General features: G+C 37.3%; 1 protein-coding gene and 1 non-coding gene across 5 annotated transcripts; one reads left to right on the top strand and one right to left on the bottom strand.

Moving 5' to 3' along the window:
- Positions 1 to 3,048: 3,048 nt before the first annotated feature.
- Positions 3,049 to 24,218, top strand: LOC122655553 (probable inactive purple acid phosphatase 1). Of its 4 annotated transcripts, none has more exons than XM_043849756.1 (13): positions 3,049 to 3,074; positions 10,473 to 10,655; positions 11,007 to 11,092; positions 19,305 to 19,377; positions 19,544 to 19,666; positions 20,465 to 20,557; positions 20,723 to 20,852; positions 21,156 to 21,237; positions 21,761 to 21,893; positions 22,170 to 22,375; positions 22,462 to 22,587; positions 22,938 to 23,247; positions 23,778 to 24,218. In XM_043849756.1, exons 2-13 carry the CDS (start codon positions 10,476 to 10,478, stop codon positions 24,081 to 24,083), a joined length of 1,848 nt encoding a protein of 615 aa, XP_043705691.1. In that variant the 5' UTR covers positions 3,049 to 3,074; positions 10,473 to 10,475; the 3' UTR covers positions 24,084 to 24,218. The 4 variants fall into 4 exon arrangements, with proteins under 4 accessions (XP_043705691.1, XP_043705689.1, XP_043705690.1 ...); XM_043849754.1 differs by lacking the exons at positions 19,305 to 19,377; positions 19,544 to 19,666; positions 20,465 to 20,557; ... (5 more) ...; positions 22,938 to 23,247; positions 23,778 to 24,218 and adding exons at positions 11,248 to 11,314; positions 11,450 to 11,572; positions 12,474 to 12,566; ... (5 more) ...; positions 15,738 to 16,047; positions 16,140 to 16,491 and having other exon boundaries at positions 11,007 to 11,101; XM_043849755.1 differs by lacking the exons at positions 3,049 to 3,074; positions 19,305 to 19,377; positions 19,544 to 19,666; ... (6 more) ...; positions 22,938 to 23,247; positions 23,778 to 24,218 and adding exons at positions 9,968 to 10,015; positions 11,248 to 11,314; positions 11,450 to 11,572; ... (6 more) ...; positions 15,738 to 16,047; positions 16,140 to 16,491 and having other exon boundaries at positions 11,007 to 11,101.
- TRNAN-GUU lies at positions 17,107 to 17,180 on the bottom strand. The gene has a single exon. It is a non-coding gene; the product is annotated as a tRNA-Asn (tRNA).
- Positions 24,219 to 26,014: the final 1,796 nt, after the last annotated feature.

Raw genomic sequence — 26,014 nt, forward strand, 5'->3', positions numbered from 1 at the left:
TGTATGAACCAGGAGCTTTTGGACCCTAGTGAGTTTTTGGCAGGTTGCCCCAAGAAATTATGCAGCGGCCGATGGTAGCTCTTTCATTGTTGCATTAGTGCAATGGCCAATGAGAGTGTTAGCAGGGGCATCATTATAGGTGGTTTTACAAGGGAGTGGATTTGTAATTTTGTATGTTTTTTTTGTTAGGCGCAAGGGTCACATGACTAGGTAGTAATTTTTTTTTTTTTTAATTATTAAATTTTGACCATATTTTTCCAGGAGTAAGGTTTGTTGAAAATGGTGATTAACTGAAATTTTTTTTTTATAAGGTTTGGTGAAAGTGTTACACGGGTCCTATGTTTTTGGAATGTGAGTTTAGATGCATAACTAATTAAAAGATTAAAAGAAAATTGGGGTAATTCATGCCTTTTTTGAAATAAACTTAAGGTTTAGAATCCATATTAGACCCAGAATCTATGTTGAAAATGCATACCAAACACAGCGAAATGATTTGGGAAAGAGTCTAGAATGTATTTCATAAAAAGGTGGAAACTGGAAAACATTGTGAGCTCATCTTTTCCTTCTCACATCTTTTTCACCAACCAAACAAAGCTTTATAGTGGAGTTGCTGGAATGGAGTGAACCCTAATAAGCAGCCTTACCGGCGAAGATTAGACTACAGAAAATTGCAATGGACTAGTGGATGACATATATGGTTTCAACTTTTAATCTAGGTTATCTTCGGACAAACATGACCCCAAGGTGGGGCCAGATGCCTAGGCCAGACTAAAAATTTTCATCCTAAAAGGGACGCTTTATAGGTATGTAAATGGATGAAATTAGAATTTATCTACATGCGATTTACTTTTAAATGGATTCAGATAGTTTTTGGAAATTGATTTTCGAATACAGATTACTTTAAATAAATATAAACACGATACACGTTTGTATTGTGTATGTTTGGAGAGAGTGGAATTGTGGTTTCATTATCTGCGTTGAGCGACAAAGATTGGAGAGACGAAAATTCAAGAAGATAAGAAGGTGAAGGGCTGGATCAACTACCCCACTAGGGTCGATGTTGAAGTGTCATATCTGAAATTACGTAGATATCCTCATGAATTTTTTTTTCTTCATTTAATTCTTGTTTTATTACTTGTAATACACAGTGAATTGATAAATGTATTTTAGTATTATAAAATATTTCTTATAATGCTATTATTTAATTAAATTTTTATAATTGCACCTAAGTGGATCGAATAATATTTGGCCAGAAATATACGTATCCAATTTTGAATAGTTTCTAGAAACTAATTTTTCATATTTCCCCTAAACAAAATAACAAATAAGAACACAAATCGAATTCTGATTTTAAAATATACATTTACAATCTTATAAGAGATTAAGGATTTGACACGGATCAAATTAGGCGGCATATCTTAACCATATCACTCTCCGACATTGAGCTGTTTGTATTTTGTGTTCTTTTCAATGAGGAGTCTTGAAGCATGGATTATAGGAGTCCCGAAGCATGCATGCAATATTGTTCATTATTTATCTGATAATCGGAAACTTAGAATGATTACAAAAATGATTTACTATTTGTCGAAATCAATAGGTCTCCTACTCATATGTCAAGTTTTGACATATTGAAAAATTACCGCTTGCAAAATGAAGTTTTCAATATCAAACAACAAAATAAAACTTTTGAAAAATAAGTAAAAAAAAAAAAATCAATCTAAGGTGTAAATAAATGAATTTGGCTTTCTTGTTTTAAACATGGTTAATTTACATCTTTCCTATCCAATTCCAATGACATAAAGTATTGAAAAATAGAGAGCTCTGATACATGGTGGCATATGATTAAGACTTGAGAGTTGAGACAGAGATGGATCATACTTCATAGAATTTGTCATCTGGTTCTTAGTTAGTAAAGTCGCGTATCATACGCGTATTATACGCGTTCCCGTATTTTTAAACGTATAATACTCCCGTCCTTGTATTTTCCCGTATTTTTATAAAAAAACACGTTTTTTAAGCAAGCACGTATTATACTCGAATAATACACGTATTATACGTTTTTTTTATAAAAAAAAAATTATCCAAAAGATTAGAATTTAGGGAAACGATTTCACTTTCCCTTTCGTCCCTTTCGATTTGCGTTGAACATCCAACCGTAGCAGGCAAAAGTAGCCGCCCTCCATCTCCAATCATCCTCGCCATCTCCGTTCAACAAAGCGGCACTTAAGTCTTGTACTCTCCTCTTGTTTCTCTGGTCTTTCAACTTGCTCATGTCATTTTTAGACAATCTACATTCATTTCTTGTAGATTATTGATATTTTGGTATGTTAAATGATAATCTTAGAGATGTTATATAGCATATTATATTATTGTGTTTATTTTAGTTAATAAAATCATGATATTATTTTGTTTATTAGGTGGTGAATGCATGTTATATAATGAATATATGTCCGTTTTTTAAAGTATTATTGCCGTCTATGCCGTATTATATCCGTATTAAGCGCGTACCGTATTATTACCGTATGCATTTTATGAAGCCGGATTTTTGAAAAGTATTATTACCGTCTAATCCGTTTAACTGCCGTACGTATCCGTTCCCGTTCAATTGCCGTTCCCGAACTTACTAACTAAGGGTTAACCCACGTAGTTTCGTCTTCTATGGCTAATACTGTAATTTTTTTATTTTTTGAAAAAGCCTCCAACAACCAACAACTGTTCTGTGTTGGCGTCCAGAACTCACAGAGAAGAGAGACCACAAACAAATAGAGCCAGAGATAGAATTTATCCGTTTATGAGAATGTCACATAACGTATAATGGTGGGTTATGTATTTTGATGAGATTTAAACGATATTTTTAATGGGTTTGGTATATAGTATAGATTTGTGCATTTCAAATGTGATGTTTTGCTGTAATGGTGCTTTCTTGCATGACAGAGTCATGTTTCTGTTCTTCACTGCCTAAAACAAAAAATTTGGACTTGCAAGATATTGGAAAAAAAATTATCCAGTGGAGGTGGCGTTGGGTTGAACATTGAAGTCAATTTCGCCCTGGACACGAAGCTTCTCCAGTTAGGGTAAGCGGTAACAGGATTTCATCGAAATGTTACTTATATTTTTGTTTTTTATTTGGGTATAATAAGAGAATGTTCTTTTAATGATTCTGCTTACCCAAAAAATATTTAATAGAAAAGAAAAAAAGTCCCCTCTTGGTCAATTTATTTCAGTCTTGAAACTTTTGAAACTAAGACATATAAATATAAGATGTGTTATATTAGGCATATACTGTAAGACAAAGCAGATATACAGAAATAGAGAAATACCTGTTATCGCACACCAGTTGCAGAGTGAAACGAACCAGAAAGGAAGAAGCACGGACAATCGAGTTGAGTCGTATCTGTAAGATACTTTCCTTAAGGATTTAGATGCCCCCTCTTCTGCAACGGGGTTGACCTTGCACCTTACCCTCCAAGATAAATACAACTCCTAAACGTATAGGTTGCAGAACCTAATACGAGTACCAGGGATATCAAACGGCTATACAACCCTCTTATTACTTAAACAAAAATACAGTATCTGTCTGTTGCTGGAACGGACTGTTGCAGGGACAATACGTCTCTGTTTTCTATATAAAAAACAGGCATGACATGGTGTATATATATAATACTGGAGTACCCTTTCATGAAGGGATCATCCGTATGAATACAGGTGATATACGTACAGGGGTGTAACCCTTACATGGGAGGTGTGACCGTATGTATACCTCCACGTACAGGGAGGGGGTGTAACTATTCATATATATGTACGAATAGACAAGTGTGGTTCAACCGTATAGATGAACCAAATCGAGTTTTAAACAAAACATTAAAACTCCTATAAGGTTTTGTCCACACCCACACCCACACCCCGACCCCGACCCCGACCTCGACCTCGGCCACGGCCCGGCTCGGCTCGGCGCGCCCGCGCGCGATTCAAAAGCACCCCAAGGACCCCCCACACACTAGAGAGTAGGGTGTCTTCCTCTCCAAAAGGCTCACACCTTAAGGAAACAATCCTATATATATACCCCTCAAGTAACTCTCCCACAACCAATGTGGGATTATTCTTGAGCTCAATTCTAGCCTCTTGCACACAAGAGAGTACAACCAATTTCAAACAAAATAGAGGAGGGAAACAAAAAAAGGAGGGAATGAAACAAAACACAATTTTGAAACTTTGACACACACTTGAAAAAGTGCTTTTTGAAACAAGTGCTTTGACCCAAAGTGCTTCTATAAAATAATAATACAACAATTCCCCCACAAGTTTCAAAATAGTGATACATATCGAGTGATAAGTATATTAGACATAGTAGGACACATCGTTGCGGTGTCTTCGAGGACTTGAACCTACACTAGGTCCGATGAACTACGCCACGAGTACGGTGAAGTCGGACTTCTTGAACCTTTCCTCATCGGTGTAGCCGACTAGTTCACTGACCACATCCTACTAGTCGACCGTTTGTGATATCCCTTTTATAAAGATGGACATTTTTAAGCGGCCTTGTCCCCTATCCTGGTCTCATAGATGTTTAGAGAATTCGCCTATAAAATTCTCATCGGTAGGCGGCCTCACCTCCTACATCTATTTAGGTCAGTCCATAGTGTGCACCACAGTTAACACACCCCCACTTTACATGAGATCCGACTAGATTAAGAGTCTATAAGACTCATCCTCCTTCCTTTGTGGTGGTACTACTTTTCCTATCTACCTAGAATGAGCAAAAAATGTAGTAGTACTAGACAGATCATCCAGTGACTTCGTTTGTACCCTTTGAACCTAATTCAGGAATTTACCTCTTCACATAGGTTGGGTGTCCATCACATGACCTATGTCACAGGCCTTAAGCTCATTCCCTTAGATGAATCATGAATTATTTTTGTAGGCAACGGTTTTGTGAAAACATCAGCTAAGTTGCTTTCAGATTTCACAAAATCAATAGCTATTGTTCCTTCATTAATATACTGCCGTACAAAATTATGTCTTAGGCGGATGTGGCGCTTCTTTCCATTGTACATTTTATTCTTAGCTTTAGCTATTGCCGCTTGATTATCACAATGAAGTGATATCGAAGGCAATGGTTTTGGCCACAATGGAATATCTGCCATCAAAGTTCTGAGCCACTCTGCTTCAGTTCCCGCCTTTTCCAAAGCTATAAACTCAGCTTCCATGGTGGATCCTGTACCACAGGATTGCTTTACCGATTTCCACGAAATCGCTCCACCGCCTAGTGTGAAAACATATCCACTAGTTGCTAATGTTTCCTTGGTATCTGAAATCCAATTAGCATCACAATAGCCCTCTAACACGGCTGGTCTTCCACTGTAGTGAAGGCCATAGGCTATCGTTCCCTTTAAATATCGCAATAATCTTGTCATAGCATGCCAATGCTCTATACTTGGATTATGAGTGTATTGACTCAATTTCCCAACTGCTAAAGCGATATAGTGCAGTGCGAGTTCATTAGATATGTATGAACCAATGATTTGTGAGTATTTCTTTTGGGAGACAGGTTCCCCCAAATTCTTTTGTAAAAAACAATTAATGTCCAAAGGTGTTTTAACCGATGATAAATCATTATAACCATACTTCTTTAGTATGGTTTCAACATAATGGGATTGGGATAATATAATCTCTTTTTCTTTTCTGATGATCTTAATTCCAAGAATTACATCAGCCTCCCCCATGTCCTTTGTATCAAACTTAGACATTAAGAAACCTTTAGTTTGCTTTACAATGTCTAAACTCGTTCCCATTATCAACATGTCATCTACATAAAGTACGATGAACACACCTTTGCCTTTATTGAACTTACTATACAAGCACCTATCAGCATCATTTATGAGAAAACCATTCGATACAAGTACCGAATCAAGTTTTTCATGCCACTGTTTTGGAGCTTGTTTGAGTCCATAAAGTGATCTAACCAACTTACATACCTTGTGTTCTTGTCCAGGCACAACATAACCTTCAGGTTGCTTAATGTATATTTCTTCTACCAAGTCGCCATTTAGAAACGCTGTTTTCACGTCCATTTGGTGTATAACCAAATTATACATAGATGCACAGTACCATCATTACTCGTATAGTAGTTATTCTTGCTCTTGGAGCAAATGTGTCAAAGTAATCTATATTCTTCTTTTGTCTAAAGCCTTTTACTACTAACCGGGCTTTAAACTTATCTAGTGATCCATCTGGTTTCAATTTCTTTCGAAATATCCACTTAGTGTCCAACACTTTGGAACCTTTAGGTAAGTCAACTAATATCCATGTGTGATTGGCTAAAATGGAATCTAGTTCACTTTTGATGGCCTCTTTCCAAAACACGGCATCTAAAGATGTCACCGCTTCTTTATACGATAAAGGATCATTGTCTAAAAGATAGACAACCCAATCACCATCCGAAAAAGTAGCTTTCTTTTGCCTTTTACTCTTCCGTAATTGACTTGAATCACTAGATATAGGTTCAATATTCTTTGACACTTCTTGGCCAAAAGATGATACACTACTATCAACCTTCCTTTCTAATAGGTTAGACTTAAGAGGAAATACATTCTCAAAGAATTCTGCATCCCTTGACTCAATGATATCATTTTCGTCAAACACATCATCTATGGTTTTAATAACCATAAATCGATATGCAGTACTGTGAGCTGCATATCCAACAAAAACACAATCACATGTCTTTGGTCCTAGTTTCCTTTTCTTTGGTTCTGGTATAGCCACTTTGGCTAGACAACCCCATACCCTTAAATGCTTTATGGTAGGTTTTCTTCCATACCATAATTCAAAGGGTAACAATCCGATTTTCTTGTGCGGAACTCTATTTAAAATATAACATGCCGATAACATGGCATCCCCCCACATGTCTAGGGGTAACCCTGAGCTTATGAGCATTGAATTCATCATTTCCTTCAATGTTCGATTCTTCCTTTCTGCCACCCCATTAGACTCAGGTTGATAAGGGGCGGTGGTCTCATGAATAATACCATGGTCCTCACAAAACTGAGAAAGATTAGAGTATTCAGTACCTCTATCAGTTCTAAGCCTTTTCACTTTCCTCCCTAATTGATTTTCCACCTCTGCCTTATAGGATATAAAAGCATTACTTGCTTCATCCTTGGACTTAAGAAGGTAAACCATGGTAAATCTAGAGTGGTCATCTATGAATGTAACAACATATTTTTTACCTCCTCTAGATTCAAGTGACTTATAGTCACAAAGATCACTATGCACCAAATCAAGAAGGCCACTTTGTCGTTCCATTGACCTATGTGGTCTTTTAGTGAATTTTGCCTCCACACATGTGGGGCACTTTGTCAATGGTTGCTTAATATGATTGTCTATTAAGCCTTTCTTATGCATATAAGAAATATAAGATGCATTGCAGTGACCTAATCTACCATGCCATAAATCATAATAATCAATAAAGTAAGCAGAAGAAGCACTAGGCTTTTCTTTTATTATCTCAGAAACACTTAGTACAAATAAACCATCGCTAAGATACCCCTTGCCCACAAATACATCATTTTTCAGAACTACAAGCTTGTCAGACTCAAAAAGTAACTTCATTCCTGCCTTGTTGAGAAGCGGCCCTGAAATAAGATTGCGTCTTATTTCTGGCACATGCAGCACATTGTCCAAAACAAGTGTCTTTCCTGAAGAGAGCTTCAAAGTAATTTTCCCTTTGCCGATAACCTTGGTTGACTGAGAGTTGCCCATATAGACCTTATCATCTAAAATAGAATAACTCAAAAAAGAGTTTCGGTCCCCACAGATGTGCCTCGTAGCACCTGTGTCTATTATCCAGTCATTTGGTTTTTCAACCAAAAATACTTCGGTTATCATTGCTGCAAAGACTTCCTCTTCAGCAAGATTGACTTTTGCCTTATCTGGCAAAACCTTCTTCTTGTTCCTGCAGTCTTTCTTGAAGTGACCCGGCTTGCCGCACATGAAGCAATTTCCTTTCTTCCTCTTTGAGTTTGAACTTTTCTGAACAGGATTGCCTTTCCTCTTAAGATTTGATTTCTTCTCTGTTTCCACCAGATGGGCATTGGATCGAATGTATCCAATGGGCTTTTCACCTTTGTCTTTAATGCGGTTCCGTTCCTCTATTTTGATGCGAACTACCACCTGATCAAAAGACCAGTCCTTCCTCTTGTGTTTCATTGTAGTTTTGAAATCCTTCCAAGAGTCAGGTAGTTTATCAATTAAAGAACTCGTGACAAACAGATCTGGTAAAATCATGTTCTCTTTAGCCAAATTCCCAACCATAACCTGGAATCTGTCTACTTGAGAAGAGATGGTTTCACCTTCAGTCATCTGGAAGTTCAGAAAATTTGACACCACATACTTCTTTAAGCCAGCATCTTCCAGAGTATATTTGTTGACCAAAGCATTCCAAATCATGTAAGCATGATCAAAGGAATTGTAAACATTATACAATTCATTCGATAGAGCATTCAGAATCCTGTTCTTGCATTGAAAGTCTGCTTCGATCCAAGCAAGCCTCTTCATATCAAGATCAATATCCTCACTGTCCGGAGGCTTGGGATCAGTCAATGCAAACGCCACCCCTATTTGCGTTAATGCAAATAGCATCATCTGCTTCCACCGTTTAAAATTCTGCCCGGTGAACTGTGCTATCTTATCAAACTCTGAGACTATTCTCAGTTTCTCCATACTCGGTTGTATGGTAGCAGCAGTATTTTGGGCAGCGGCAGCAGTAGGTGGAAGGTCCACAGTAGCAGTAGTATCCACAGTATTATTCCCAGCCATAGTCTTACACAGAAAATAAGCCAAATAAGGTCTAAATCCTTAAGATTGTTATATTAGGCATATACTGTAAGACAAAGCAGATATACAGAAATAGAGAAATACCTGTTATCGCACACCAGTTGCAGAGTGAAACGAACCAGAAAGGAAGAAGCACGGACAATCGAGTTGAGTCGTATCTGTAAGATACTTTCCTTAAGGATTTAGATGCCCCCTCTTCTGCAACGGGGTTGACCTTGCACCTTACCCTCCAAGATAAATACAACTCCTAAACGTATAGGTTGCAGAACCTAATACGAGTACCAGGGATATCAAACGGCTATACAACCCTCTTATTACTTAAACAAAAATACAGTATCTGTCTGTCTCTGGAACGGACTGTTGCAGGGACAATACGTCTCTGTTTTCTATATAAAAAACAGGCATGACATGGTGTATATATATAATACTGGAGTACCCTTTCATGAAGGGATACATCCGTATGAATACAGGTGATATACGTACAGGGGTGTAACCCTTACATGGGAGGTGTGACCGTATGTATACCTCCACGTACAGGGAGGGGGTGTAACTATTCATATATATGTACGAATAGACAAGTGTGGTTCAACCGTATAGATGAACCAAATCGAGTTTTAAACAAAACATTAAAACTCCTATAAGGTTTTGTCCACACCCACACCCACACCCCGACCCCGACCCCGACCTCGACCTCGGCCACGGCCCGGCTCGGCTCGGCGCGCGCGCGCGCGATTCAAAAGCACCCCAAGGACCCCCCACACACTAGAGAGTAGGGTGTCTTCCTCTCCAAAAGGCTCACACCTTAAGGAAACAATCCTATATATATACCCCTCAAGTAACTCTCCCACAACCAATGTGGGATTATTCTTGAGCTCAATTCTAGCCTCTTGCACACAAGAGAGTACAACCAATTTCAAACAAAATAGAGGAGGGAAACAAAAAAAGAGGGAATGAAACAAAACACAATTTTGAAACTTTGACACACACTTGAAAAAGTGCTTTTTGAAACAAGTGCTTTGACCCAAAGTGCTTCTATAAAATAATAATACAACAAGATGTCAAATGTTCTGCAAACTAACCTGTCCTCTGCATTTGTATTTCACGTTTGGCCTTGTTTGTCATTATTGTTCAAATCCATTGATGTTGGCTTCTCTTTGAAGTTTGAACCCAGTTTCTCTCACAGGTTAGTTTTCAAAATTTTCATGCCTTACAGATTTCATAATGCCCAGTAGCTTAGTGCAGTTCAAATGCTGCCAGAAGAGGTTGTTCTTCATTTTCTTCTTCCTGTCTTTTGATTTTCTCAAATCTTTTTGAGTAATATTAATCTTGGGCCATAGCGGAATTGGGTTTGTTTTACATTCTTGTTAGAGAGGAGTTGATTCATAGTTATAGTCATGCTAAATCTTTTTTTTTTTTTTTTAAACTTATTTTAAGAAATTCATCTTCAATTCTTTCTGAGCTTTAACATGTGGGTCTTGTGGTTTGGTTAACTGGTGCAATGACAAAACATTGCATGTTTATACTGATTTGATACTTCAAATAGTACTGTTTGGACTTAAAAGTTGCTGTTGAGTTTCCCGTTAGAAAATTTTCTTGTCACCCTTTCCTTTTTTCTCCCTTCTGTCTGTTATTGATTGTAGAAAATGTCCAAGGTGAGGATTTATGGGCTGCATTTGTTGGTAGCTCTGTTGGGTCTTCTTAGCCTTGGAGGGGCAGGGCATACTGGGGAACAGCCTCTCTCAAAAATTGCTATTGAGAAGGCAACAGTTGCTATTCAAGAATCTGCTTATGTGAAAGCTACACCGACTCTTCTTGGATTGCAGGTAATGTTTGATCCTGTGGTCTTTATAACCTGTTTCTTCTTTTCATCCTCCTGCTGTTCTAATTAAAAATAGATAAAATAGTTTCTGACTGTCCCACATATGATATGACAAACTTTCCCTCTTTGATTAAGTTGACACCAATGAGTTTTCTTCATGTGGTAAAAAAATCATTCACTCATGTGTCTCTGAGTCAGACTTAAAATATTTGGCCTCAAGTAGAGACTGCATAAGTTGAATCATTGCGCTTGAACTCAAATGGATACAAGATTTTAAATTGACTACCATGCATAAACTAGTTTAGAAGATGCCAATAGCTTTTTGGACTAATGCAGGCTTTTTCCAACATTTCAGGGTGAAACTAGCGAATGGGTGACTTTAACTTACATCTCTCCAAATGCATCAAATGATGATTGGATTGGTGTTTTTTCTCCTGCAAATACGTTGAAGTAAGAGGCAACCACCATCAGTTAAAAATCTGGCTTAGTTCATAGATTTCAAAGGCTATGACACAATTTTTGTGCTCAGGAGTTCTTTTTGTATGCTCTGTTAATTTTCTTGATCTAATTTAATGGTTCTGGTACAAAAATTTCAGTGGTTCCACCTGTGCACCTGATAATAGCAGAGTTATTCCTCCACTGCTATGTTCTGCACCCATCAAGGTCTGTCACAGCCCCTGCCTTGCCTATTCTTGTTCTGACATCACTATTCTATTATCATAAGACGCTTATCCCATAGAATGGAAGAACTCGTTAATGTTCAAAAGTAAACTCCAAAGTTCTTTTTTTCCATTGCAGTATCAATTTGCAAATTATTCCAGTCGGAACTACAAGAACACGGGAAACGGTACTTTGAAGCTTCAACTGATCAACCACCGAGGTGACTTTGCTTTTGCATTATTTTCTGGTGGACTCTCCAATGTAATTACTGAATAATAACTCTCTTTAAACAAACAATATGAACTATTAGTATTCAATCAAATCACAAAAAAATGTGTGGCTTATGCTTTATATAGAAATGATATCAGATTCATCATTCTAACACTGTATAATAAATTATATATAATAAAAATGTATATTTGTGATGGCATTCCAAATTTATTAACATTTTAATGCAACCTCTCATTGAAAAAGGAACAGAGAGAGAGATTGTAACATTTTCATCCATTGTAAGGTTTCTATAGAGCCAATTTTCCTGAAGCCTCGAGTATTCTATGGATCTAAACTAGCAAACAATAGATTGATTTTTAGGAAATTGATCAAGCATCTTCCTATAGTTCTTCACCAGGAGCTTCCTCTATGCTTTAATGTCTGCTGTTGAAATGCAAAAGGTTTTGTTACATGCTATTGTGTTGTGACATGAGAGAGATTTTTCTTCTTGTTCTTAGTGAAATAATTCGACCAACTCTTCTTTCTCACTAGAAAGTGGCTCTAGCAGAGATTTCATACTTTTTTTTATTTTTATTATTTATAATTTGATATATCATGCTTATCTAGTATTTTAGATTTTGAAAAAGTTTTCATCTGTCAGAGCTATCAAGATCATGTTTTGAGTTTTGAAAACTCATATTTACTGAGAGAGATCACACTTTTTAAAGTCATCTAAGCTCTAAACCATCTTAGGGAATTATTGAGGTCTTACTTTCATGCCTGATGATCTTGTTCTTTCAATGGTGCCACAACCCCAACAAAAATTGAATTATCTTGTTACTCTTGTGTTTCTGTATATTATCTTGATAGTCAATATTTGTTCTACTTCCTCTACCTTGGGGTACGTTTTTTTATTATACTAACTGCAGTGAATTTCTACTTGGAACAACAGCCAAAGCTGATTGCTGTGTCGAATACTGTAACTTTTGTGAATCCAAAGGCACCCGTTTACCCACGCTTAGCCCAAGGGAAAGCATGGAATGAAGTAAGTCAGTTGTTCTAAAACTGGTTTTGGCAATACCCACAGTTGTGAGGTGAAGAACATGTTTTATATGCTTCAGATGTTTCTCAGATCAGTTCTAAACTTTAAAATGAAGATTGGCATCCAAATTTTTACTTCCAAATATTTTTATCAGACTGCAAAAGCCCTATCCCTTATGATAGGTTGTTAAGAGTGTAGTGAATACATTGACATTTCATGTTTACTCTCAAAAGCTATGTTTCTCTTAGTAAGAACTATGAAGTTATCATGCTAGGCAATAGTTTGAATATGTCAAAACCATATAGATGTGTAGCAGAGGGAAAGGATTGTTCTCTTTACTAGTGAAAATGTGTCTTTGGCAAGAAAAATCATAAGATATGTCCCAATTTGCTCCATTTGAAAAGCTTAAAAAAAACTAATTTGTGGGTTGTTTTAGGCCTCAAAAATTATCTTGTGCAACTTTATTTCTCTATAGTGATCTACCAGGAATCTGATGATATATTCTGTACTCGGTACTCAGATGACTGTAACATGGACAAGTGGATATGGACTCAATGAATCAGTGCCATTTGTTGAATGGGGTCCCAAAGGAGGAAATCAAATACGTTCCCCAGCTGTGACATTGACTTTCAGTCGTGGCAGCATGTGTGGTCCGTAATCTCTCTCTCTCTCTCTTCTTCTTGTTGTTTAATCTTGCTCCTATTTGTCATCCAGGAATAAACTGCAAATATGGGGCCTAACACAGTAGAACGAACTTGTTTGCTTGATATGCTTTCTAAATGAGTATTGTTGTCATGAACAACGATATGAGAAAGTCCATATATACCCTGCTATTACTAGCTCTTATGTTGTAATTTATACTGACAGAAATTTGAGGTTGTACTTTATTTTCTGTTGAAGCAAAGCTAAGACCAGTTTGGTAAACTGAGGCCAATCACAAGAAAGTGTCACCAATAGATCAAGATGAGGGAGAGTCAATTATCCACAGGTAGTTTGGATAAGGCTTAGTGAGTTGAGATGATCCTGGAGAAGGTGCCTCTGCTTTCTAACAATTTTGAGGACACTTACCTCTGCTTGCACAGCACGTTTAAAGTATTTCTTCCTCTATTTATTTGTTAGATTTGCATTCCATCTTTGTACAAGGCCTCTCAAATTACCTTGTTTGAACTTATATGGAGAGACAAATATAAACAATATCAAAAGGATAATGATAACATGCACTTGAATTGAAAACAGATAAAAAAAAATGTCCTTTGAACTTTAAAACAGGTTCTTGTGTCATTGAGTTCTATTACATATGGGAAAGTAACAAGGACTACAATAACTAATGGATATGTTTTGCCAACTTTGATGGAAATTGTAAAAATCACTCTAGATCGAGCTCCTGAATGAATTTCCAAAGTTCCTATATTCAATAACAAATTTTACTCAATGTCCATTGGCAGGTGCACCAGCAAGGACAGTTGGATGGCGTGACCCTGGTTTCATACATACAAGTTTTCTGAAGGATTTGTGGCCCAACTCAATGTAATCTCTTCTGCTTGTAGATGGCAACTTTCTGCTGTCTACGTCTGTGCATGTGCGTGTGCATGTGCATCCTTTTCTAACATTCTTCTCAAATATCTTTCAAATGTTACAGAAACCATAATTCATGATATCTTATAAATCTATTGGAGGTTTTCCAAGCCTCATATTCAATTGTAGGATTTTAGGTTTGAAAAGGTCCTTGAAAGACCAACTCTAGATGTCAAACCCCTTTATCAATTCTAATATTCTTAATTTTTTTTATTAAGGTGTGAAATTTCTGATTTCAGTTATCAATTTACAAGATAGTATATCAGCATGTTAATCCTTTCCAATGGGATTTAAGTTGAAACTTGTTATTGATTTATAAATCTTCAGGTTAACATCAAGTTGGAAATTTTCATTTGTTTTCAGATAATTTGCAGCTCAGCATTAAAAGTTCATAAACATTGATGGTGCAGGTATACGTACAAGCTGGGGCATAGATTATTCAATGGCACATATATTTGGAGTCAGATATACCAATTTAGGGCGTCACCTCATCCTGGTCAAGACTCATTACAGCGTGTAATTATTTTTGGCGATATGGGAAAGGTTTGAGTTGTCTTTGGAAACCTTAGCATCCACTTTAAATGGAAAACTGTTCAGTTATGGTAGCCATGGATGTAACTTGTAAGGACCATTAAAATATGATATCTAACTCATTGCAATAATCAACATAGTGTGTAACTCGAGTCAACTCATACAAGGCTTAGCTCCCATCTAACGGTGGAGAATTGAATTAGTTTAGATGTACCATATATATGTAATAGGGAAGGAATTTAACAAATAAACTGTTAAATTTATTTTTATTACTCCAATTTATATTTCTATACCAATTTCAATTTTCTTTTTTTTGCATAAAATGTACTTATTCGAGTTAGACACTATGTTTAGAGGATCTTTTTGCAGATAATTTGATGTATGTATTCCTCTTCTGTGAGATTCTTTATTGTCCTTCTAAACTAATAATATTTAATTATTCTTGCGAGTTTTTTTCTGCTTTTAGGCTGAGGCTGATGGTTCCAATGAATTTAACAATTACCAACCCGGCTCCCTGAACACCACTAAGCAGCTGATTCAAGACTTAAACAATATTGATATAGTCTTACATATAGGAGATACAGTTTACGCAAATGGATACATCTCACAATGGGATCAGTTTACTGCACAGGTTGAGCCCATTGCATCCACTGTGTCATACATGACTGGAAGGTTTGTCTTTGTATGCACTTGAATTACTTGTCAACTTCTTTACTTTGTCATCTTGTCCAAATTGAGTTGTATCTGTGATTTGTCCTTGCAGTGGTAACCATGAGCGTGACTGGCCTGGATCAGGATCTTTCTATGGGAATACAGATTCAGGTGGAGAATGTGGTGTCCCAGCAGAAACCATGTTTTATGTTCCAGCAGAGAACAGGGCCAAGTTCTGGTATTGAAATTTTGGAACCTCATTAGATTCTTTATTTGCATTTCTGTAAAAAGTTGCATTACTCCAACCTCCCTAAAACTAGTACCGTGTGAACAAGAAACACATGCATGTCCTTTGGATTGTTATAGATATTTTTCTTGTTAGACCCCATAAGAATTTTATGTCCCTTCTATCTACAGGTACTCCACAGATTATGGAATGTTTCATTTCTGCATAGCAGACACAGAACATGACTGGAGAGAGGGCACAGAACAATACATGTTCATTGAGAAGTGCCTGGCATCAGCTGATAGACAAAAGCAGCCATGGCTTATCTTTCTTGCACATCGAGTACTGGGTTATTCTTCCGGTAGCTTTTACGCCCAAGAAGGGACATTTGAGGAACCAATGGGAAGAGAGAGCCTCCAAAAACTTTGGCAGAAGTACAAGGTTGACCTGGCTTTCTATGGACATGTCCACAATTATGAAAGGACATGTCCTATCTATGAGGTACTACCAATAATCATCTCCATGGATCTTTGCTGCATCACAGCATCCATGAATGCATATCAATTATTGATGATACTCTTTTTCTATTACAGAGTGTTTGCACGATGACGGAGAAATCATATTACCAGGGCACTTTGAATGGGACCATCCATGTAGTTGTCGGTGGGGGAGGCGCCAGTCTTGCACCGTTCACCACTCTCAACACTACTTGGAGTTACCACAAAGACTATGATTATGGATTTGTAAAACTTACTGCATTTGATCATTCAAACCTGTTATTTGAACACAAGAAGAGCAGCGATGGGAAGGTGTATGATTCATTCAAGATTTCGCAGGATTACCGAGACATCTTGGCCTGTACTATAGCTAGTTGCCCAAGTATGACACTAGCTTCTTGATGTACATTTTTCAGTTGTGAATAAAACTAATACAGTTTAATGAGTGTACCTTGAATTGGTAGCAAAAAAGCTCCCTGGGATCAGAGATTTATAATAAAAGCTGTTCTCTATCTATCAAAATAAATAAATAAATGAAAAATAAAAGCTGGTCTCACAATCATGTAAGGAGTCTACTACCTAACAAAGATAAAACCTACCACAGTAGATCTTTTAGAAAAAAAGAAGGGAAACAATAAAATCAAACCACAGTAGATCTTTTAGAAAAAAGAAGGGATACAAAAAAAATAAAAACTAAATGCCAATGCTACATTCCAATCGTCCAAAGAATAAAACCAACCATAGTAGATCTTTTAGAAAAAAGAAGGGAAACAACAAAATCAAACCACAGTAGATTTGTTAGGAATATAGAAGGGAAACCAAAACCAAGACAAACAAAAAAATCAACACTAAATGCCAATGCTAGACAAATCAAACCACAATAGATCTTTTAGGAAAAAGAAAAGAAACAAACAGATTTAGAAAAAAAATCAAAACTAAACGTCAGTAGATCTTTTAGAAAACAGAAGGGAAACAAAAAAAATCAAAACTAAATTCCAATCGTCTAAAGATGGGAAACAACAAAATCAAACCAGTAAAAGAAAAACAAAAAAGCAATGCTTTGCGCTAGAAGGAGGGCTTGAACCTCCGACCTTGTGGTTAACAGCCACACGCTCTAACCAACTGAGCTATTCAAGCTTTGATATTTAATTAGTGACAAAGTGGCAATACAATGGTAAGAAGATGACCTTAAAGCCAAGAAACATGAGGGAGAGAATTGTACAAACTCCTACCATGTGATTTTGTCATGCAAATGTTGGAGAACAATCCTAATTGGACCATTGTGGTAGGGCGTCCGATGCACATCAGACGGCCAAGAGCACCCAGGCACGCAGCCCCATCCAGGTGCTCCTGACCGTCCAATGCACGCCAGACGCCCGGCCGCTCCACAGAGATCCGGGTCCATGTATGGTATGGCCAAGCCATTGGGCTGAGCCGGCTTGGCGGCATTTTTGTGTAGAAACTATTCTTCCCAAACATACGTGTGACAATGTTGACGCACGTGACTACCGACCTTCGACCTTAGAAGTAGCCGGTTATATAGCCGAGTTTGCCCCATCATTAATGGTCCACGTGTCTCGTTAAAACAAAATGCGACGACGTTAAACTTAGGTCAACGTCATTCTGGAATCTTGATAAATGAAGAAGGCTAACGAACTTGCAGGAAACAATCGCGGAGATGTTAAAAATTTTCCCTTTTTCACGGGGTATAATAGAGAATCTTTCGTTTGTGATTCTTTAAAAACGTAAATAAGGAGGAGTTCTCTTTTTGTAAATTCATGGAAATGTTTCTATAAATTATTTCACCCACACATTTACAAAATCGCCCCTGAAAAGGCTAGACCGTAACACGCACTGCAGAGTGCAGACGAACTTGAAAGTTTCACTTTATAGTTCAGAGTTCAGACTAGCGTTTGAATACTGAGGCTTTGAGCCCAGATTCTCTTTTTGTTCAGATTCATTGAAGAGTGTTTCTCATTTGAACCCAGTTTTTCTCACTGGTTAGTATGTTAGTAGTGGCTAGGAACAGAAATGGTTGATGTTCTTTTTTTAATCTTTTGAATAAGATGTGGGTTCTTTACTGAATATGAAAATTTTCGCTTTACTGCTCAGAGGAATTCATTCTAGTTTCGGAAAGCTAAAATCTTGTGGGTTAGTGTCGTTTTGCTTCTGAGAAGATGGAAAAACTAATTAATGAATTGTTTTTGAGTTCGGTTTTTGAGGTTGTGTGGCTACTACTTCGATCAATAATGGCAAAATAAGTAGAAAGCTTACCTCTTTCTTGCTTGTATTGATTTGATGTGTTACTTATGGTGTTTGGAGTTTAGAGGTTGCTATCGAGTTTCGCTTAAGAGTTCATCATCTTATTTATTTTTCTTTCTGATAATTGATTGCAGATAATGGGCATGGTTAGGATTTATGGGTTGCTTTTGTTTATAATTGTGTTGTTGGGTTTTGTGAGCTTTGAAGAGGCGAGGCTACATGGAGAACAGCCTCTCTCTAGAATTGCTATTCATAAGGTGCAATTCGCTCTTCATTCGTCGGCTTATGTGAAAGTCACACCAACTCTTCTTGGATTGGGGGTAAACTTTCCATTACTTTGCATTTGTAGCTTCTTTCTTCTTTCCTTTCTTATTTCCCTTTGTTCCTGTTTCAGAATTTCAATGCAAATTATGTGGATGTGGTGAATTTAGATTGACTTGGTTATGGGGAAAAATGTTTCTCACTGAATCAAGATAATGGGGCAGAGTTTGCATCCACTAGGGCTGAATATTGTTTGACCAACATTAGTCCTTCTGTTGGTTTCATTATTTACAACAATGAATCTCTGGGTCTGATTTGAAATATTCGCCCTCAAGATTGAGAATTTAATGGAGTGATTCACCATATTCCATCCATTGAAATACTTCAAAAGAATCCAATTGATTTTTTGGGCTCACGCTGGATTTTGTCATTGTATAAGGGCGAAAACATCCAATGGGTGACTGTGGTTTATGGCTGCCCCAACCCATCAAACGATGATTGGATCGGTGTTTTTTCTCCTGCAAATTTCAGGTAATGGATATTATTGTGGTTACTCTTAAATCACTAGACAACCTTTTTCAGTATAAGTTTGGCTTTCTCAGAAAGTTAAATGGCTTATAAATGACTTTAGTGCTATGGAACATTGACTGCTTTTGTGCGTTCTATTTCCTAAATGTTCTTATTCTAATCTTTTATGAATAAGGTTCGTAATTTAATAGAATGCATCTGTTTTCATATTTCCAGTGCTTCAACATGTGCCCCTGAAAATGTGAGAGTTTCTCCTCCACTGCTGTGCACTGCACCCATTAAGGTCTGTGCTCCCTTGCCTTATCTATTTCTTAAACTAATTTTATGATGCAAAACTATCTATCAGTTGAAATGTTAATATAAAGATATTCTAATGGTCTACTTTGCCTTGAAGTGGAAGAACTTACAACTGATTAATACAAACATTGAGTCTTACTCTTTTCTTGTAGTATCAATTTGCAAATTACTCCAATCCGAACTACAAAGACACAGGAAATGGAACATTGAAGCTTCAACTGATCAACCAGCGAGCAGACTTCTCTTTCGCACTCTTTTCTGGTGGACTCTCCAATGTATGCTAATAACCAACTTATGATATCTCCTTTGGTATGCAGAATTGTATTATTCTATTATTCAATCAAATCGTAGAAAGCTATTTGTGATATTTACATTATGTTCTCAATGGAAATTTTCTCAGCGTGAAGATGCTGATTTTAATCTGAGAGTGGTCACTTATTGCGAAAGTGCCGAAGGTTAGGACTGTCTCAAGTCCACCCCACCTAGGACCCTGCAAAAGTGGGACTCGTATTGAGTTGTGGCCCTTTTTGTTCTCTATAGATACTTTTTACCAGATAGTCATCTTCACCTATTCTAGCACTTTATTAAAATAACTTCTAATTGCGCTACTGTATAATTTAGTAGTTTCAGGTTATTTTTGTGAACCACTATTTGATCTAGGAAAATGATCATATATCCATTACAAGCTTCCCATCCATATTAACATCTTAATCCAGTTTCTCTTTCTTAACAAAAATAATATTTAAATAAAGTCTCCCCATTTTTAAGACCTCTCTGATGCTAAACATCCCTTCATTTTGAGAGTGCTACAAAACCAAACTTTGGAACAATATATGGCAATATCTTGCATCGTCCCCAAGATTTTTAACATGTGGATGGTTTTAGTTACTTGAGTTCTTATAGTCATGGAAGGGGGGAAAAATTGAATTTTACTAGCAAATGTAGCATTTCTGTAGTTTAACTTGACAAGAAATATCTGTTCTACCTTCTGGTTTTGTATACTCCTACTTCCTCCTATGTTGAGATGATTTGTAGTAACTCTAACTGTAGTAAATGTCTTCTGGAAACAACAGCCCAAGCTGATCGCTGTCTCAAATATGGTAACTTTTGTGAATCCAAAGGTACCTGTTTACCCACGCTTAGCCCAAGGGAAAGCATGGAATGAAGTAAGTCTAATTTCTCTTACAGTAAATTCATATCATCTTGAGTTTGTTACAACGATTTTAAGTTTTCAATGTACATGAAACACTGTGTGAGAGTGCTCTTTGTGTGCTACTTAATTTCTCCACAAATTTTTCTAGACACGACTAATCTTTTATTTTGATGCTCAGATGACTGTGACTTGGACCAGTGGATATGGGATCAATGAAGCAGAACCTTTTGTTGAATGGGGTCCATTAGGAGGAAATCAAATGCGTTCTCCAGCTGGGACATTGACTTTCAATCGTAACAGCATGTGTGGTGTGTAAACTCTCTCTCTCTTCTTGCCCTTCTGCAATAATAAAAAAAATGCATTGAAACAGTGGCAACACAATTATTAGTATGTCTTCTAATATTGGAAAGGGATGCTTATTTTTATTAAAGGTTATAACATGTTCGATCATATGAAGGCACTGTAACAGAAGTCTACTGTTTTGCCTTTCCTGCCAATATTTAGCGACTTCAGTGGTGCTTGAGAATCAGTTGAATCATAATTCACCAGATTTCCAAGATTTGACTTTTCTGGCAGGTGGCAGATAACAAATTTTCGTTAATGTCTGTCAGGTGCACCAGCAAGGACAGTGGGATGGCGTGATCCTGGTTTCATACACACTAGTTTTCTGAAGGATTTATGGCCCAATTCAATGTAATATGTTGTGCCTATTTTTTTTTTGCTTATTTCTGGGCGTCCTTCATAATATTCTTTTGAATGGTCAAGAAGCAAAAGGTAAATGCATCTTATATTTCTTTTGGAATTATTTTCACAAAATGTCTTCCATTGAAGATGCCAGCTTGTTAAGTTGGTGAAGCCTGTAAAGGTTCACACAACAGAGCTGAGTTCAAAACCTGTTTTCATCCTAACAACTGACCACGGGCCAGCTTTAAAAAATAAAAAATCTTGATATCAAACCCCATATTTTTCAATTTTTTGTTGTTTCTTATTAAGAAACAAATAGTCGGCCCTTTGAAAATTTTCTATGATTGGAGTATTGGACCAATTATATTATAATTCATTTGTTAGTTTATGACATATTGTGGCTTTCTATGTAGTAATGATTTTTAAGCACATGAGTTGTACGCCATCGGACACATCAAACTGGAATTTTCCAAGCATTTTCAAATTTTTTTTATCAGCTCAACATAAAACACTCTTAAACTTGATGATGCAGGTACACGTACAAGCTAGGACATAAATTGTTCAATGGTATGTATGTCTGGAGTCAGATATACCAATTTCGGGCTTCGCCATATCCTGGTCAAGATTCTTTACAGCGTGTTGTTATTTTTGGCGATATGGGCAAGGTTAGAGTTCTCTCAGTGAACTTTCGCACACAAATCAAATAGTAAACATGTTTGGCTTAGTTTTGGCTGGGATGTATGTTTAAGAAAATATGTTGCAGTAATCAACCCGATATCTGTTGTAGAGAAGAAATTGGTGTCAAATCACAGCATTCATTGTGTTCCAATGCCAATTATATATCATAATTATTGCAATTTTTTTCCTTCAGTAACAAATTTTATGTGTTTTTTGTTGCAGAAACTTAAAGTATTTTCTTTCAATTTTTTTTTTCATTTCAGGCTGAAGCTGATGGTTCCAATGAATATAATAATTTTCAGCCTGGCTCCCTTAACACCACTAACCAGCTTATTCAAGACTTGAAGAATATTGATATAGTTCTCCATATTGGAGACTTATGTTATGCAAATGGATACCTTTCACAATGGGACCAGTTTACATCACAGATTGAGCCCATTGCGTCAACCGTGCCATACATGGTTGGGAGGTCCGTTTTCGTATTGGCTTACATAACTTGTCAGGACATGTACTTCATCTTCTCATATTGCCTTACATGGTGATTTGTCCTTGCAGTGGTAACCATGAGCGTGACTGGCCTGGAACAGGATCTTTCTATGGGAATATGGACTCAGGAGGAGAATGTGGTGTGCTAGCAGAGACCATGTTTTACGTTCCTGCAGAGAACAGAGCTAAGTTCTGGTATTGGAAATGAAGAGACTTCTAAATTTTTCTTATTTGGCTTCAAATGTATGTACATATAGCATGAGTATGTACTCATAACGTTCATCACATACAATCCTCCAAACCTCTTGCATTATTTCTATTCTGAACGGCACATGCATATATTGTGAGATGTAGTCCTAGCATTGGACAAATCTTACCTGAGATGTCTGCTGGCCTCGCACAATCTGTGATGATGATAATAAAGACTACCACAAGAATAAGAACAAACGGATGATCCAAACTACCCCAAGATGCACAGTTATGTTTTATTTGTTGCTTTTATTCACTATAAACAATTTCGAATGTTAAATACCTTCTTTGTACAGGTACTCCACAGATTATGGCATGTTCCATTTCTGCATTGCTGACACTGAACATGACTGGAGAGAGGGTACCGAGCAATATAAGTTTCTTGAGAGGTGCCTAGCATCAGTTGATAGGCAGAAGCAGCCATGGTTAATCTTCCTTGCGCATCGAGTATTGGGTTATTCTTCTGGTGACTGGTATGCCACGGAAGGGTCATTCGAGGAACCCATGGGGAGAGAAAGCCTTCAGAAACTCTGGCAGAAGTACAAGGTTGACCTGGCAGTCTATGGTCATGTCCACAATTATGAAAGAACGTGTCCAATCTATGAGGTATGTTCCCTACGATTTTTTGTAAAAAATAAAACCTGTTTCATGTTATCGTTGCAGACTCTACCAACCTTGATGCCATAATGGAAAATGATAACTTCGGGGAAGAGTTAGTTTCATTTTTACATGTAGTTCTCTTTTGATTTCCTAAAGCTTAATTTCTGAACTTGCCCAAGAGGGGAGGGGTGTATCAGAGGGACTTTGCGTTCCTCTATCCCACATGACTGCACCACCAAACCCATTTCTGACTCTCTTTTTTTTGGCAATGAAGTGGTTTGGAAACTGAAAAATGGGATTTCAATTAAGTTATCCAAGTTTAATTGACACTGAACCTAAGAGTAGTTTTTTTCTTTTCACTGGGTTTTTTTCTAGTCCACAAAGATGATATATTGATTTGCATTATCATTGTAACTGTTGCAAATGAAGTTATTGAAATAAGTCAAATAACATTACTACCTCTGGAAGACAGAAACTCTGATTCAGATTCTGGACCTTGCATGCTTACACACTTTACTGGGTTTATTGTTTTACAGAATATTTGCACAAATGAAGAGAAGTCATACTATAAAGGCCCTTTAAATGGGACCATCCATGTAGTTGCTGGTGGTGGAGGTGCTAGCCTTGCACAGTTCACCTCCCTCCAGACCAAGTGGAGTTATTACAGAGACTATGACTTTGGATTCATAAAGCTCACAGCATTTGACCATTCAAACCTGCTGTTCGAATACAAGAAGAGCAGCGACGGGAAGGTCTATGACTCCTTCAGAATCTCACGGGATTATCGGGACATCTTAGCCTGTACAGTAGATAGTTGCCCAAGTATGACATTGGCTTCTTGATGTGGGAATGAAGTTCAAATCTAATCAGGAGTGCTTGATAGCCCTGTTTCCTTACCTGAAGATGTATTTAAATGCTGGTGGCCTCTTGTTTCAATCTGTGAGGAGCTGGGATTTTGTCAGGAAAATTGAATGCCAGATGTTAATGATTTTAAATTAGATCATATTTCATGGAAGAGAAATGAAGATCAAGGAATTGCAATAAAATCTCGGTTTTGTAAGTATCAATGATATACTCTTCAAAAGTCATGAGTCAGGATCAGGATCGTACTGGTCAGATCACCCAAAGTGGATCAGTATAGGCAGTCACCCATCCAGCTGATACCTCCAGAACTCATTCATGGATCTGTATTGGTGGCCACCAATATATCATCCTTTTAAATATTTAACATGTGCTCTATATTTTTCATTTCTTTTATATTTTAATGAAAAATATCAGTCGCGGAACTATCCAAGTTCATTGGGAAATGCAACGGAAAATAAATTTAGTTCTCTAATCATATTAACGCTATGATCATGCTTCATGTAGGTATAGGGTATACAAAATCAATTACATGGAAATGGAGAATAGTTACCTTGAATACCACAAGGGCAATGCCTCCTGGGGAACCTAGCTCTTACACTACCAAGCAATGCAAGGAATCCTTGCAGCGAACTTGTTAGCAACTGTTGTACAAACAGAGAACCATCTCTACTTACTCTTCTTTGGGATTCAAAACCCTAGTCTCTGAGTCACTCAGGTGAGAAGGAGATAGACTGCAAAATAGGGATGAACAAACCCTAATTGCAGAACAACTGGCCCTCCTCTCCTTACCCTTGCTGATTGGTTTGTATTCCAAAGCTAAAGATAATGAGATCAAAGGGTATGATTTCATTGTGGGCGACCCAAATCTGTATAAGAGAACCACGCTGTTGCGTCACGAGTTATTGTAGATGTGCAGGCAAAAAATGGAGATCAGCCAAACCTAGAGTGCTTAGTATGATGTGGCCGAGGGTTAAGACACAACAAAGAGCACCCTTGTCAGAAGATTTAAATTTGAACACGATGACATGATGTAATTATTTACACAAAGATTAATGCATTTCATGGAAATGAGCACAACTAAAACCAAACAAGAAGGCTAATGGTAGGTCAAAAATAAAATCCTAAGTCTGAATCATATGTAGAAGTATTACGGTATCTAGTGGAATTGCCATTGTGCGGAAAATGCACCACCCTAAGGGATCTCCTCCCATAGACTTATTGGTGTAGGAAAGAGGAGGAAATGTTATTGTTGGGAATCGCCACCTAGATAAGGGTTTAGGACCTATACATGTCTCCTCCTTTCAGGGGAGAGAAAATTCCAATGGATAAGGCTTTAATTTGATTTAGAGATAATAGGGCAGTGTCAGGTTATGGATTTAGGAAGGTGTTAAGCACCTCGTCCGCACAGAAAGTTGATCTTATGTCTCAAACTTAATTATAAAAGACACACTAACTAATCATGCTTACTAGCATACTTAGACTTGGAAAGGAATTCTAATTCATAAAGGAGAAAGAGTAATTGTAAAATACATGTGTTGGCCAAAGAGGCCTTTCGTTATGTAGAACTTTGGTGCTTTCGTTGAATCCTCAGCATACTATTGCTAGGCTATGCAAAACATACAATGTAGACATGTTAAGTGGATTCGGCTCGTCTGTGGCCTGGGGTTGAACAACCATCGTGTTGCGCTCAACTCACATGCCACCACATGGATTTTCATGTTGATCCAATGGTTGGTAGATGAGCTCAATTCAAAAATCAAATTTGCCACTCAAAATATAAAAAATGTCAGGCAGTCGAGGAGCTCATTTACCAAACATTGGATCAGTATGAAATCCATGTGGTGGCCTATGAGTTGAGCACAACACAATAGCCGCTCAATTCCAGGCCACAGACGAGATCAATCCAATG

Source organism: Telopea speciosissima, chromosome 3 (genome assembly GCF_018873765.1).
Source record: "Telopea speciosissima isolate NSW1024214 ecotype Mountain lineage chromosome 3, Tspe_v1, whole genome shotgun sequence".
NCBI lineage: Eukaryota > Viridiplantae > Streptophyta > Magnoliopsida > Proteales > Proteaceae > Telopea > Telopea speciosissima.